Raw genomic sequence first — 16,398 nt, 5'->3', positions numbered from 1 at the left:
GTAGAAGCAATCTACTTCTACTTCTATACATAGTAGAGAAGATGATCATGAAGGCAATGATAAGAAGGAACACAAACAAGATTAAGAACTTTGATACCATAATCATGTTCCTTGAGTATGAATAAAATAATGACTTTTGATTTTCTTCTTTTTTTATCAATGGGTGACCGATCTCATCACATACACTAAGAAAACCCTATTAAGAAAACTAAAATCTAATGTTTCCCAAGAGTGTATTTTTCCATGGCCAAAAGTAAAACAAATTCCTCTAGAACACCCTCTCTCAATACTTATCTTGTCAAACTCAAAATTTCATCATCAGATTGTAACAAGTCCATAGCATTGGATAGAAAAATAGAAACTAATGGGTGTGGATACATGAGTCGACAGGCAACTAGGGATAAAACTTCATCACTTAAGAAAACCCAAATATTCCTTGCATATTTCTTGCAATCTATATGGAAGAGAACATTGAGGGCATCATCTTAAATCATACCAGTGAATGATTGGAAAGACTGCTAAAGATGAACTGAAATTTAGAAGTTATGCTCAATGAACTTTATTCTCCTTTATATGAATTGAGAGCAAAGATGATCTTGTGTTAGCTCTGAATACTATTTCCATGGAGCTCATGGTGAATAAAAGAGATATGGCATGAATGAACTAGTTCAAAGTTAGTGAAGGAAAAAATGAAATGAGATGGAGAAAAAAATGTCAAAGTTGGGGGATAAAAAGGGAAAAAAGAAAAACACCTTGGGAATATTTCTAAATTAATGTGAAATGGAAACCTATCAATGAAATCATGTACAATTGATGACATGTAAGAAAGGAGAGAATCAATGAAGGTATAAATGACTGCAGTGAAAAAACTTATACAAGATGGTAAGGGAATCAAGGTAGGAAAATGATGATAGATAAACCAAATGAAGGACTGAATATCAATTTTTAAAGATCTAAACTCTAGATTTTGAAAATATATGAAATGATATGCATTTCTCCACATTTAAACTTCGTACTTTATTTAATGATTATTGTGAGCCATTTATCAAGAAGGGAAATCAATCTGCTTACTTTTTAAAATCTTTGATTTTTGGAAAGACATGTATTGTTGGTGAATTCTCATTAAGAATAATTGTTAAATCGTTTGTCCCAAAGTTAGAAAAAGAAACTACTAGCTTATTCCCATCATTGTATACATGCCCAATAATGACACAATTCAAATTTTGAATAGTGTTTATAATTTGCTAGATTATATAGTTAAGTTTCTAATTACATGTTTCCCATCTTTTGGGTGCATGTGTAATTACAGTTGAGTCACCTACAATATCAACATTAGAAAGTCATTGTACAGATACCTCTTGGAAGCTAAATAATAAAGAAAGTGCTTATGCTTGGTTGTTTGTAGTGTCTGGAAATAAAATTATTGCACCATGGATCAACAATCCCCTATCATTACAATAAAAACCCCTTCCTCGGCCTTTCCTGGATTCCCTCGTGCATATCCATCAAATTTAAGCTTGAAATATGAGGCTAAAGGAGGTGACCATTTTGGGTCATTCCATTTTATGGCTGGGAAATATGTCGGAAGGCACCTGGGGGTGGGATACATAGACTTGATCACATGTTCATCATTAAATCATCCCAGATTATAAGCAAAGTAATTGGAAGATTAATTTTAGTGACAACTAAATTTACAATTTCTATAATATTGGTTTTTAGCTGCAAAGTGAAACATTGGAAAGATGATTCGTGACATTGGAAAGATGATTCTATGATCTCTAAAGACTCTTGTGTTTATTTCCCACCATAAAGCCTTGGTGGTATAGGATGGGATAACTTCCCATAGTGAAGAAAATATTAAAGATCTATACAAATTGGGCCAGGATAAAAACAAATTCCATGGTTTCAGAGGTAATGGGAAGAAAATATTCATCTTTTGTAAGACCCAAGTCCAATAGTCATATGCACATTGACACTGTAAGAAAAGATGGTGCACATTTTCATTGTTTGATTTGCATAATGGACACAAGAAAGGGATACCAATGTTAAACCTTGTGAGTTTTCCACTAGTAAGAACTTGCTTCTTCAAAGCCAACCAAGTGAAAACACCTTCCTTTAGGGAATTAAAGGACATCGACATTATTTAAATAGTTTATAGAAATTGGGAAAATTATTGATTGCAAGAAGAATATCATAGCCTCTTTTAACTGTATATCTATTATTTTTTTATGGTTCCCATTTAACCAAATCATTTTCTTTTTTGACAACAATACAATGTGTTAGCTAAGAATGGAGGCCATAAATATCTGATGGTGTACAACAATAGCAAGAGTGAAGGAATACTTCCAAATAGCTTTCCTTATATGTCATTCCACGATAGAGATGTAATTGAAAATTTTGTCATCCCAAAGCATAGACACAATATTTTGTGTGATCCTAAGTGATGTTAATGAAGGATATTCATACCAAGAATTGGACCAAAAGGTTGAATCTTAACAATTATTGACTTGTGATCCTAAGTGATGTTAATGAAGGATATTTATACCAAGAATTGGACCAAAAGGTTGAATCTTAACATAATTTGACACCTCTTGCTCTCTCTTCCTGATGATGGATCACGTAGTGTGATTCGAAACGTTGATGAAAAATCTCTACACAATCTATTCCAGAAAATCAACATTATAAATCATGGATTGTGGAAATATGATTGCATTAATTATTGACTTCCCATGTGATATAATTAACTAGAAACTCTCTTGATTGTGAGATGAAATTCCATTTTGCTAAACCTGATGGTGGATTTTTCTTGTGAAGATGTGTGTCCCGTGATTATTGTCTAGATACTTGGATCTCATAACATGGAATCAAAGATAATCCACATCAATACACATTTTCTACACCATCTTAGCACCAAACACGATGTTCCAAAGATGTAAATCATAAAGACCCAACCCTCCATCCTATTTATCCTAATTCATTACTTTGAGTGATAACATAGGCATTTTCTTCCTGTCACTCATATTATCTTTCTAAATGAAGTTGGAAATGATCTTTTCCATCTCTTTGATGATAGTATTTGGAGCTTTGATAACTAAACTAAAATAATTAGGGATTGTTTCAAGAAAGTTTTGACCATTAGTAATCTTCCTACTAGTGACAACCATATTGCCTTTCAAGAAGATGTTTTAAGTTTTAGTCTTTCAAGAATAGATGCCCCATAGTTTGATGTTTTTACCCCCATGAAAAATGAAATTTCCAAATAAGGACTACGGAATCATTCTTCTTAAAAATCATGGATTAACAATAACTCCATTTTGGTTGAATGTGAGGTATTGATAACAAACATACTAGATTTGTGTTGGTTAATAGTCTATCTAGAAGCAACCTCATACTCGTGAAGAGTGTACTTGATGCAAAGAGTTTCCTAAACTAATGGATATACAAAAAGAAGTGTGTCATCAGCAAAGAGTGTAAGGGTGAGAGTTGTTGAACTATTAAACTATTATTTTTCCTCTTGAGCCAACCACTCACTTACCCAACAGAGCATTTATCTTGATAGGTAAGTTCAAATTTGAAATGAGAGGGAAATTTTGTGTGGAGACAAATAGAAGGAATGTCTTCCATTTTCATAGGTTAGAGACAGAGAAGTCAGAGCAAGCAGAGATAGGAGAGAAGAAGGAGAAAGTTGTAGAGCAACAACAACAGAGGAATAATAGAGTTTTTAGTAGTAAGGTCGGATCTCTCTTTTTGTATTCTATAACTGTATGTCATCTTGTTGAAGCAGTGATTGCTCCAAGACTTTATTGTATGCAACCCTTTATAGTTACAAGTTTATTTTATTAATAGGAGTAGCAATTTAATGTATTTTGGTTCTAGATTGAAGCCATATGCTCCCAGATCTATGATAGGTCAAACCATTTATAAATAGAAAGCAAACAAGCATAATTGTATATCTCCAAGTTTTTGGATTCCTACAGTTGTCTCCATTTCTATCTATTCTGCATTATTCTTGGTATTTGTGCAAAATAGAGTTGCAACTCTCTATTCATGTGTTTCATTTTAATGGTGGAAGAAACCAGATTGTAAGTCGATCACCAAGTTACTTGGGTCACTTGTTAACCAAGCTCTTTATTCTAACTTGGTCCTAGTATTGATCGAGTTCTTCTCATGTTTACCAAGCCATTCAATCTTAGTGTCGACCGAGTTTACTTAGTCACTATGTTAACCGAGCTCGCTCGGTCCTTCCCTATCGAGTTGTCTGAGCTCACTTAGTTCCTTTATTAACTGAGTTGACTTGACATATTGTTGACGGAGTAGTGTCGATCGAGTGTCAAGTTTTAAGTGTCAACCAACCATACTCAATTGTTGTTCTTGTTGAGCTCGGCGCTCCTGTTGGTTGGTCATCTCCCCAAGTAGGTAAAAATTTTGAAATTTTTTTACATGGCATCAAATTTGTTAGGCCCCACGTCCTTGTGAGTTTGGGAATTATTTTCTAGGTATTTGATATTGTTGTATAGGAGACATGGATGAAGATGCAAGAAAGATATGACAAAAACCACCATCCTTTAGTGGACAAAATTATGACACTTGTGCAAAGAAGATGAGAAACATTATGGTTGCAAATGACTTGTGGGAGTTTGTGGTGAATGGGTTTAATGATGTAACCGAACCAAAACACTATGCTACCCTCACCAACTATCAAAAGAATTAGCTAAAGGAGTCAAGAAGGGATGCAAAAGCTTTAATCTTGATTGAGGCAACCATGACATAAACAATCTTTCTCAAAATAATAGCAGCTAACTATTCAAAGAAAACATGAGATATTCTTGAGACAAACTTCAAAGGAACTGATAAAACTTGAGTGGTGAAACTACAAATGATTAGAAGGGAGTTTGAGAACATTTAAATGAAGGATATTGAACCTATTGCAGATTTCAGCTCAAGGATCTCTAGTTTGATAAACCAACTCAAATCAAATGGAGAAGAGTATGAAGAGCAAAGGATGGTGGAGAATATATTGAGGAGTCTACCTCAAAAGTATGAAAATATTGTGATGACCATTGAGGAAGCAAAGGACCTCACCACACTGACAATGGATGAGTTGATGGATACTCTTCAAACCCATGAGCATTAGATTAACAGGTCAACTACATCTTCCCAAGAGCAAGCAACTCCCAAAATAACTCTACAAGAGGTAAGAAAAAATACAACTCTAACAAGAGTAATGTAGAATGTTATTATTGCCATAAATTTGGGCATTATGCTAGTGAATGTAGGAAGAAGCAAGGTGATTAGTCAAATCCAAGTGCAAATGTGGTTGATGTGAATATTGAAAATGCAAACAATCCCACGGCCTTCATCATGTGTAACATTGGTGAAGAAGACAGCCCTGAGGTATGGTATTTGGATAGTGGTTGTAGCAACCACATGAGTGGTAATGAAAGTTTATTTTCATTCATTGATAGAAATTTCAACTCTAAAATTAAAATGGGAAACAATGGAACCATTCCCATTGTGGGCAAAGGATCTATCATGGTCTGCACCAAGAAAGGTGAGAAGAAGGAGATACAAAATGTTTATTTTACCCTAGGTATGAAGCACAATTTGATGAGTATTGGACAACTCATTTAAAATGGTTATAAGGTGCTAATGGAAAATGACAAGTGTGTCATTCATGAAAAGAATGAGAGTGAGAAGATTCTCATAGCAGTCCAAATGACGAAGAACCAAATGTTCCCATTGAAGATAGAGAAATGTTTCTCTTCTCAAGTCATTATTGCACCTCCCAAGCATGTGTACACAACAATATTCAACAATTAGCTCTAAAGAGTGTGATTGAAGATCCCTCCAAGCTATGGCATCTCAACTATGGATATCTTGGCTTTGCTAGTTTAAATTTATTGTCCATGACAAGAATGGTAGAAGGTTTTCCAAATATTGTAAATTCATGTGACAAGCGCGAGGCTTGTATTTTGGGTAAGCAACATAGGCTTCCCTTTAATTCTGGTAATTCTAGAAGGGCAAGGGGACCATTAGAGTTGGTGCATTCTGATTTAGTTGGCCCTATGCAAACCACTTCTATTGGGGGAGTACTTATTTTATGACATTCATAGATGATTTTAGTCGTAGGACATGGGTATATTTTTTGAAAAGCAAATCTAAAGCATTTGATAAATTTGTTGAATTTCAAGCCCAGGCTGAAAAAGAATGTGACATTATGTAAAAGTCCTAAAGTTAGATAGAGGGGGGTGTATATGAGAAATATGTTAGCAAGTAATACTAATCTATTCAAAAACAAAAGCATTAACTAGCATATAAACCATAACATATATGAGAGACAAAGTGAAACCCTCAAATGAGAATATGAGCCATAGAATGGCTCTCCCAATGAGGATGGTCACTTGCTTTGGGGATGAGTCTATTTGCTTAGATTCGGTATGTATGCTCAAGGTTCTCAAAACTAGCTTCAATGGAGATAACAAATGGCAAATTGGTAGCTTTATGAGCTCTCAATTTGGCATCATAAGGGTATGGTGAAGGGCTTTGGTTTCTCAAACTAGCATTATAACTTTAGCTTCAAGATTGTGATGAAATGGCTTGGGAGGGGATTCAATTTATAGGCTAAGGGCTTGAGGGATGGAGGGCTAAGATGGAAGGAAATGAAAAATCTTATGGAGGGCTTAGATTGCATGAGAGGAGAGCACATGGATTGTGCTTCCTTACAGCCAATTAGGGAGTGACACATGTCACAAGGTGAGTGGATGGAGGAAAGGGGATGGGTGAGTCAACAAAGGAGGCTCAAGGGATAATATCTTCATAAAGAACCTTCATTATGGCTTGTAAGAGCTTGTAAGAGTCTTTATGGCCTTTGTAAGAGCATTCATGGCTAAGTGGTTGGGATATTTTGGAGGGAGTTGAGATTGTTGACTTTCCTTGGCTTAGGAAAGTCTTAAGCTTACTTAGGGAATGTGAAAACATTAGGGGGTGGATTAGGCTTGGGTTAGGATTAGATTAATCTTGTTAGAGATTTGCAAGTGGATGGCATTCATGAGGGTGGGTGAGTTAGTGGCTAAGCTTGGTTATTATGGGTGGATGGGGTGGATTAGGCTAAAAAGGGGATTTAGGATAGCTTAGGGGTTTTTAGATTTGAGGGCTTTATTTATCAAATAGATTTATTTAATAAATGAGGATTTTGGAATTAGATAGAAGAATAGGATTTAATTGATAAATAATAGGTTATTTGTTTTATCAATTAGGACTATGGATGATTAATTAAATTAATCAGCTAGGGGATGGCAAAGGATTAATTAAATAAGAATTTAATTAATGATGCCTTTAGAGATAACTAAATAGGATTACCAAAGTGGTGTAATCAAATTTAGGTGTCTACAGGGGGGAGTATACCTCCAATTCTTTTGTAATTTTTGGCTGGAAAAATGGCATCAAGAAGGAGCTTACAGCCAATTATACTTCATAGCAAAATGGAGTGGATGAGAGGAAGAATAGGACCATTGTTGAGATGGCAAGGAGCATGATGAAAGAAAAGGGACTCCCAATTGAATATTGGGGAGAGTGGTGGTGTGGTGATTTTTACACTACAAGCGTTTATTTTTAACATTTATTTTATTGTTTATTTTTTGCAAAATCACATCGAAATGCATGCTAGAGGTTGTATGACCTTGCTATGCAAATTTTTTTGCCTTTGAGGTCAATGTTGTTTGAAATTGACAAACTTTATATGAAATAGGGGTTTTGACGTCTTTTGAAGCCAACTGTGAGGTCCATTTGGCCTCAAACTGCTCCAAAAATTTGAGACCCCCCTATTTTCATAGGAAAAGCCTGAGAAACACTGGATATGTTCTATTAAACCCTTGTTCTCCTTTTTCTTCAAACAAGAACAAGCAGCCACAGACAAGGCTCTAATACCATGTAGAGTTTGATGATGAAGAAATTCATAAATCCCTGGATATCTTGCATGCAAATAACCTATTACAAGGACGAAAGAAAAGTAGAGAGAAGAGTTTTCTCAACAAAAAAGAAAAATGTATTTGCTTGTGTAAAACAGAATGAATGAATTTACAACCGATCAATTCTTATGAAGGAGATCAAAACCCTAAGAGGTGAATGATATTTAATAATTACTAATTAATTATTAAATGGAAATGTAAGACGCATAAAGTGAAATCTTAAGAAGGGAGTAAAAGTAATTTAATAAATGAAATGAAATTAACCTTTTACTCTAACAATTTCAATTTTTAGTTGCGGCTCATATTTATTTGTATTGTTTTTTTAAAAAAAAATTTAAAAAGAAGTGAAAAAATCTTTATATGACTAGAAATGAAATAAAACTAATCAATCTACAATAAAACACTATTTTTTTTAAAGGCAAAAATGGACTGATCACTATATATATTTTATTAATAAAACCTGATTCAAAGTCTTAACTAGGAAAGAATTAGGAAAGAAAACTCAACATCATTGACTTTACATAAAAAGAGTTAGAAAGTATTCACCTGTTACAATATTGACTACAAGAAAGCCAACAACAACATCTCAAAACAAAATCCCTCAGACCTATACACTAAGATAACACATTTACAACTCCAATTGTGCATCTGAATAATGAAAAAAAAATTCCCTGAGACAACAAAAAATGAAAGATCAACACATGTACATCATTCCTCCATGTCAATTTGTTTAGAGTGCCACTGTTTACGGGGAACCCGAGAGAAAACACATGATTCTTCCCAGCCTTTCAGAGGGGCATTCAGAATGTGAGAGACCCAACCATCGCCATCCACATGCTAGAAGATAAGAGAGGGAGAGTGTGAGTCCATAATAAAACCAAAATCAATAGTCAGAGAACTACCCACCAATGTAGGAAGGTTAAGATCAGGAACAAGGGACAAACAAGATGAACTATTTGGAACCACTACATGAACCACATTTAGCAAAGAAGGACACATTCGAATGTTGGGAGTGTCCCACAGGTCAAACAAGGTGCTAATGAATCTTTTGATGTTGGCCTCAAAATCCTTATCCAAGGCATTAGCAACCCCCTACAAAATTGTTCTAAAAATCCTGTAGTTGTGACATTCTAATGCCCTCTTGATACAATTATACACCATCATAGATTCATGTTTTTTGAGAAGCAAATGACGGGAGAAAAAACCCCCTAAGAAAGCATTCCCATGCCATAAATCATACTTATGAACTACAAACATTAATTTATTATCTGCAATGAATTGAGACTAAATCAGCTTATTTGCAATTAAAAGGAGTAACTCCATAGATTGCAGCAAGTCCACAACATTAGATAGAAAAATGGAGACTATATGTGAGGGGAAATTTTTTTGTTTTAATCTTGGCGAGAGGATATGCTCACCAATTAATCTTCTGATAGCTTGACGAATCACTGACGAATGACAGGTGGAAACTTTGTCAAATGAAGCATCATCCACATTAGCAGGAAATGGAAGCTTTGTCTCCCTAGGAAGTAGAAAGATTGTGTATTTATGAGGCATCAAGTCCTCATGAAATGAATTGTAGGAATCACATCACAGACAAAGAGCAAGAGAGGAATCCAGAATGTAGTCTACGCACACAACAATAGATGTGAAGGTGATTTTAATTTGATGGGGAGCAACAATACCAGAGAAACCAAACAATAGGGTTCCCACCAGAATACACATAAATTTATGAGCACATCCCACATATAATGAATATCTCCTAGGACAATGTATACATCGCACAATGAAATCACATGGAAATATGTACTTTGCATATGAGTTTGTAATCGAATTAAGATGCCCATGTGTGAGAGATGAAGTGGCAGCCACCAAAAGGGAGAGTGAGTAAACATAATTACTCTAGGTATCATATAGTATACTGAAAACTCACATCACATAAAATTTGCAACCAACAATGAACTTTATGTCAAATTAGCCCACTTACTTGCAAGTTTTTTTATCTGATGTAATCACTTTATGAAATTCTTCATCAAGAATAGTATTGCCAAGTGGAATGGTTCTTTCTTGATGAAAACCGTCATAACTCTTGTTAGATAAATAATAATCCAAACCATTTCCTTCACGAAGGGTATGTGAGATAAGGACTTCATCAAATGAGTCCAATAGGAGCCAAATTTGTTGAACGATATAAGCCAATTTCCAATTATGGGATACTCTTTTAATACAAGCAATTATTATTACCATGGAATCCCCTTCCACCTGAATATTGCAAAGCCAACTTGTTTTGCCAAGACCAACCTGAGAAACAATGCTTGTGCTTCTGCCATATTATTTGAACCATGAGGGAGGGGAGAAGATTTGAAAGCTAGTACATCACCCTGATGATCTCGAATGCATACAGCAACACCAAATTGACCCGAATTTCCCTGGGATGAATCGTCAAAGTTCAATTTGATTTGTTCGACAAACATAGCCATTCTAATATCTAAAATAAGGTAGTTATTCTAAGTAAAATATTATAATTTATTATTTAATCAATATGAAATATTTTGGAATATAACAAATGAGATTAGTGCTATTTGAAGTATTTTTTATGTGCTCTTAAATTATATTTCTTTTATTTGTTTGAATTTAAATTAATTTATGAATATTTAATTAGTTTAGTTTTTCTTTTAATTTTAGTTTAGTTTTAAAACTTTTAGAGTTGCTCTTAAAATTATTTTAAAAAATCCAAATTCATATTTAGTTTCTTATTTGTGGCTCATTGTTACTTAATTTTTTTCATATTTATTTTGTCCTTAATCATAATAAAATAAAATAAAATGAAATGAAAATTAGGTAGAAATGAAATAAAATAAAATCTTTCAATGAACTTCTATTAGATTTAAAGGGAGTTATTATGAAATCTTGGATTTATAATAAGGCACTTCTCCAATCTAACTAAAGTGCTTTAATTTATTAATTATTATTATTTCTATGTAAAATATATTAGAATATAACAATTAATGAGAGTGTTGTTTGACAAATGTTTTCTTTTGTATTTCTTTTATTTGTTTTTACAGTTAACTTGAACTAAAATACTTTAATTTATTAATTATTATTATTTCTATGTAAAATAAATTAGAATATAACAATTAATGAGAGTGTTGCTTGACAAATGTTTTCTTTTGTATTTCTTTTATTTGTCTTTACTGTTAACTAGATCTATATTACTTTATTAATATTTAATTAGTTTAATTTTTATTTTTAGTTTATTTTCCTAAATAGTTTTAAAAATATTTCAAATATTTAATATTCATAATTATTAATTAAGTTTTTTTCAGTATTTTTTTGTGGGAATAAGGGGTTTGAAATAAAAATTATAAGTAATCTTATTTTTTTATCATTAAAAGCAACAAGAGGGTGTTGGCCCATGGAACATCACTAGTGTATTAATAGCATTAGAACATTTTCATCACAAAAGCAACAACCCACAAGTTGCTTCTATAAAAAAATGTAAAGTTTAGAGTGTCAATGGTACTAAATGTAAAGTCTTACAATATAATAATAATAAAAACATAGTGTCTAGCAACACAGGGCAAGTAAAAGTTATAAAGGCAATAAGACTTATAATAAATAAACTATAAAAAACCATAAGACAAAAAACCTAATTGCCTCCCAACCGCTTCAATGGTAGTGTGGAAGTCCACTCTTCTTTAAGGAATTGGAAAACGTCTTTATACTCTTCATTTTTCTTTAGCTTTGTCCAAGAGATCTTCTCACACAGAACACACACTGCCACTAAACAAGCATGCATCACTTTGATAACAAACTCGTTAGAATTTTCAATTTTCCTGTTGAAGTTGTAAACCTCTCTTCTCATCATTTGTATCATCATTTCCTACTTCTCAATCTATTCCTTCATCTTTCCTAGCAACTCACTAGGCGCCGAGCCACCAGTATCCTTAGCCACCTCCATAAAAGAAACTTGCATGACAAAGGGGTTGGGTTTGAGGTTTGGAATAGGGTTTTCAATCTAGATATCAGAGAGGGAGGGAAAGGGGGTATTCTTGACATCAAGGGGGGAGTCCATGGACTTTCTTGAGGAATGGCTAGAGATTTCCTTACTATAATTTGTAATCGAATTATCAAAATCTAACCCTTTAGTATTTTTCAAAGCTCACTTATATTTCTCCTTAGCAAGCCAGTTAGACCTATGAGCCCTAGGGGCTTCAATAATGTCACTTGACTCCACAATATACACCTCTCTCTTACCTTTTTTAGGGGACTTGGTGAGCTCACTAGATTTTCACTAGGGTCAGGCGAGGAGGACGATTCCATTTTGGGCCTTTTTTTGCTATGTTGGGAAGGGTACTAAGGCATAAAGAGGTGATTAATTATAACTGTTATTTTTTGCACATAACACATCTATTGGCTAAACTAAACCCCCTTTAAAAAGGTTATTCTGAGTGAGAACCTTCCCATGCCGAAGGTTCCACCAGAAGAAATCTATTTTGGGGATGAGATGCTTATCCCAAATTTTGCCCCATTCAAGACTAGCACTTGATAAAGCTATAGTGAGATCATAGGCTGACTTTGTGGAAAATCCTCCTAAGGTCATAGGGCCCCAAATAATTTTTTCCTCAATGTTAGTCAAAGGGATTCTCACGTGCTTCAAATTATCAATCAACTCCTAGGAAATGACTTGAAGCCCTTGGTTGTTGGTCAAAAATTGAGTCAAGTTAATCCACCTTTTGTTACTAATGTACCCCTCCACTTTATCACCCTATCTATGTGTCAACATAGTACTCAAATTAAGATTCTTAGTAGTGTCCAACTGGGTATGGTATTCTAGTTGCCCTTCCAAAATTTTATTTTTTGGTTATTTCCAAGTTGCCATTTAAAACCTTTTTGGAGAAGAGCTTTACATTTAGTAATGTTCCAAATTTTGGAGCCCTTGGGAAGATTACCATCTTTGAACTTAATTATCCTTAAAAAATTCCTCCTCACATATATTTGGCTCTCATAATGTTGCACCAGTTCTCTTATTCAATAATAAACTTCCAAGCCATTTTACAATTGAGAGCTATATTAATATTCCTGACTTTCCTTAAATCTAAGCCTCCAAAATTTTTAGGAGCATAAATGATGCAGGAGCATCCTAAGCTTTCTTACAATCTTGCATGTTGGAGGAATTCTGGTTTGTTGTTGTCAAGTCGGTCACCAAAGAAGTGGTGATCAATCACTGTTGGGCATAGTTTATGCCTAGGAGCTTGACATACTCTATGAGCTCAACATACAGTATGGATCTTGATATGCTTGGGAGCTTAGCATGGTCTTGGAGCTCTATATGGTCTTGGAGCTCGACATGGTCTTTGGAACTCGGCATGGTCTTCAAACTCGACATGGTCTAGGAGCTCAGAAATGCTCAGAAATTTATTGGTGTTTGGCTTGGTTTCCCTAAAACTTGGCTTGGTCTTGGTTTTTGTTGGTGTCAAGTTGTTTATGAGCTAACTTTTGGCATTTAATTTATCTATGGGTATTTAATTTATGTTGTGGCTGACTTGTGGCTCAACTTATATTTAATGTAAGGGATTTAATTTAGTTTGTTATGCACTAGGCCGACTTGTGGCTTAGTTGGGTATAAGTAAAGTTATGTGGAGTCTTTCACATATAGGGAGAATTGATTCATTTGGAGGAGTGAAGGGGATTATGTAGATGTGAATTTTGAAGAGCTAGTGCTGCGGCTTGAGAACCAAAGGATTGTTTGGTGGACCTAAGGGTACAAGTGTGGATTCTACTTGATGTTCTTATCTAGTTATGGATCTGGACTAGCTGGGATTGAGTTTGTAAGTTGGATCTTGTGGGATCTTGCAGAACTATTTTTTGTAATTATTGTTTCTATTTGGCCCTAACCTAGAAGACCTTACAACTGAGCATATTGCATGCAATCAGTTATTTTATGAATAAACAGTTGTGATTTGGTATCAAATCTTGCATTATTGCTCCTTTGTTATGTTGTTTCCACTGTGTGGTTATTTGCTGGGGACTTGGACATCTCCTTTGGGGATTCTCCTACCTTGTACTGCATTAGATGGTATCAGAGCAAAGGTTATTCCTGAGTGTGTAGACAAGTCGCCAAAGTTGAGGCAGTTTGCATCAAGGATCTTGGGTTGGAGAAGGTTGATCTTATGACTGATTGATCTTCTAGATTAGTGGATATATTGCTTAGGGTTTACTAAAATTTTGAAATATGCCTCCAAGAAGATTGGACCCTAGAGCAATTGATGATCTTAGTGATGTTGTGAGGAAAGGATCATATAGAAGATTAGATCAGAGTTTAGATCTAAGATTGCATTGATGAAGAGTGACATGATTACTAAAATTGTAAGTGCTTTAGGTGGCCTACTAGGCATGTGGGTAGTAAAGGTGTCATGAAAAAGCTATTGAAGACTTTGAAGTTGTTGGATCTAGTTGTGAGGATAGAACTAATCGTGTGGAAAGACCTATTGGAACTAGGGTTGGTTAGTTTGCTAGGCCTAGATCTTAGTTGAGGCTGAAGCATAATATGGAGGTTTCTAATTTCTCAGGTACTTTGACTCTTGAAGGCTTGATTAATTGGATTAGTGAGTTGGAACACTGCTTTGAGCTTGAAGATATTGAGGATCCACTCAGAGTCAGGCTAGCACAAACTAAGTTGAAAGGACATGCTGCTCTTTGGTGGAAATAATTGCAAAGAGACAAAGAAGAGGAAGGTGAAATGAAGATCAATAGATGGAGGTTGATGGTGACTAAGTTGAAGGTTAAGTTCATTCCTGCTGATTATGAACTTGAGTTGTTTAAAAGGCTGCTGAATCTAAAATAGAAAGATATGTCTGTGAAAGATTATAGCGAGGAATTCTACAAGTTGACTATTCGGTTTGGTCATAGAGAATTGTCAAAGGAAATGGTAGTTTGATACATTAATGGTTTGAGATTCAATATTCAAGATGAGGTTGGTATGTTGAATATTTCTTTAGTTGAGGATGCTTATTAGTATGCCCTGAAGGCAGAGGATAAGTTGAAGAGGAAAAGTCAAGGTAATGTTAGAGGGAAGGAGAAGTAGGATGGCTTGGCACAAGCTAAATTGAGTGCTAAAGGTGAGCCAAAACATATTGATTAGAAAAGGAGGACATGTGGAGGTGGATTCAAAGGTAATTGTTTCAAATGTGGTAAAGAAGGGCATAGATCTTTTCAAAGTCTGATTGGTAGGATAACTGCTATTGTGAATGAGGTTGCAGTCCAAGATAGTCAGCCTAAGCAAGGACAAAGTTTGTTGGCTCAACGAGTACTAGTTGGTGAGAGGACATTAGATCCTTGTCAGAGGGCTAGTTTGTTTAGGACTTGTTGTAAGTTTGGTGGTAAAGTTTGCAAGGTGATTGTGGATGGTGGTACTACTAATAACCTTGTTGTTGAGGAGATGGTTCATAAACTTGGTTTGAAGAGAGCAAGATATCCTTATCCTTATAGGATTGGCTGGTTGCAAGGTGAACATGCTTTGGAAGTGAGGGGGCAATGCCTTGTTGATTTCCAGATTGGGCAGTATAAGGATCAAGTGTTGCGTGATATTGTGGACATGAATAGTTATCATGTGTTGTTTGGTAGGCCTTGGTAGTATGATTGTAGGGGTTGTGCATGATTGTGTCAAGAAAGTGTTCACTATTGAGAAAGGTGGCAAGAAGTTCTCCCTAATTCCTTTACAGAATGAAGAGCTTTGTAGGAGGAACATAAGTATTGGCAACCAATTTGAGTTGGCAGATTCTAAGAAAGTTGGAGATTAGTGTGGAAAGAAGACCTATAACACACCTAAGATAGATGTGAAGAAGTAGAAGAAGTACAAGGAAAAGAGTGTACAAGTTAAAGACTTGGAGGATATGCATGTGAAGAACCAATTGGGATTTATGTGTTGAATCCCAAAAGATGTTCTTCCAGCTACTAGAAAATCTTTTCAAACTTGGGGTGTCTAATGTAGTAGCATCCTAGGCTTTCTTACTATCTTGCATGTTGGAGGAATTCTGGTTTGTGGTTGTGGACTTGGTCACCAAAGAAGTGGTGTTCGGTCATTGTTGGGCATAGTTTATGCCTAGGAGCTTGACATACTCTATGAGCTTAGCATACACTATGGAGCTCAACATTCTTGGGAGCTTGACAGTCTTGGAGCTTGACATGGTCTTGGAGCTTGGCACAGTCTTTGGAACTTGACATGGTATAGGAGCTCGGTAATGCTTGGGAATTTACTAGTGTTCGACTTGGTTTTGTTGGCACTCAACTTGGTCTTGATTTCTATTGGTGTTGAGTTTTTTGTGAGCTAACTTTTGGAATTTAATTTATGTATGGGTGTTTACTTTTTTTTGTGGCTTATCTTATATTTAATGTAAGGGATTTAATTTAGTTTGTTATACATTGGGAT

At 34.9% G+C, this 16,398-nt stretch overlaps 1 protein-coding gene across 1 annotated transcript in view; it reads right to left on the bottom strand.

Moving 5' to 3' along the window:
• The window catches only part of LOC149568391 (uncharacterized), a 30,071-nt gene extending 19,624 nt beyond the window's left edge, over window positions 1-10,447 (bottom strand). The window contains exon 1 of the mRNA XM_089816722.1: window positions 10,269-10,447. Within this exon, the coding sequence (XP_089672848.1) occupies window positions 10,269-10,447 (179 nt within the window). The remainder of the gene's footprint in view (window positions 1-10,268) is intronic.
• Between the last annotated feature and the right edge of the window lie 5,951 nt (window positions 10,448-16,398).

The sequence above is a fragment of the Cupressus sempervirens genome, chromosome 3 (assembly GCF_028749045.1).
Source record: "Cupressus sempervirens isolate cs-2001-9-10 chromosome 3, ASM2874904v1, whole genome shotgun sequence".
Lineage (NCBI taxonomy): Eukaryota > Viridiplantae > Streptophyta > Pinopsida > Cupressales > Cupressaceae > Cupressus > Cupressus sempervirens.
The sequence above is the reverse complement of the archived record's forward strand: the minus strand, read 5'-3'. Positions and strand labels throughout refer to the sequence as shown.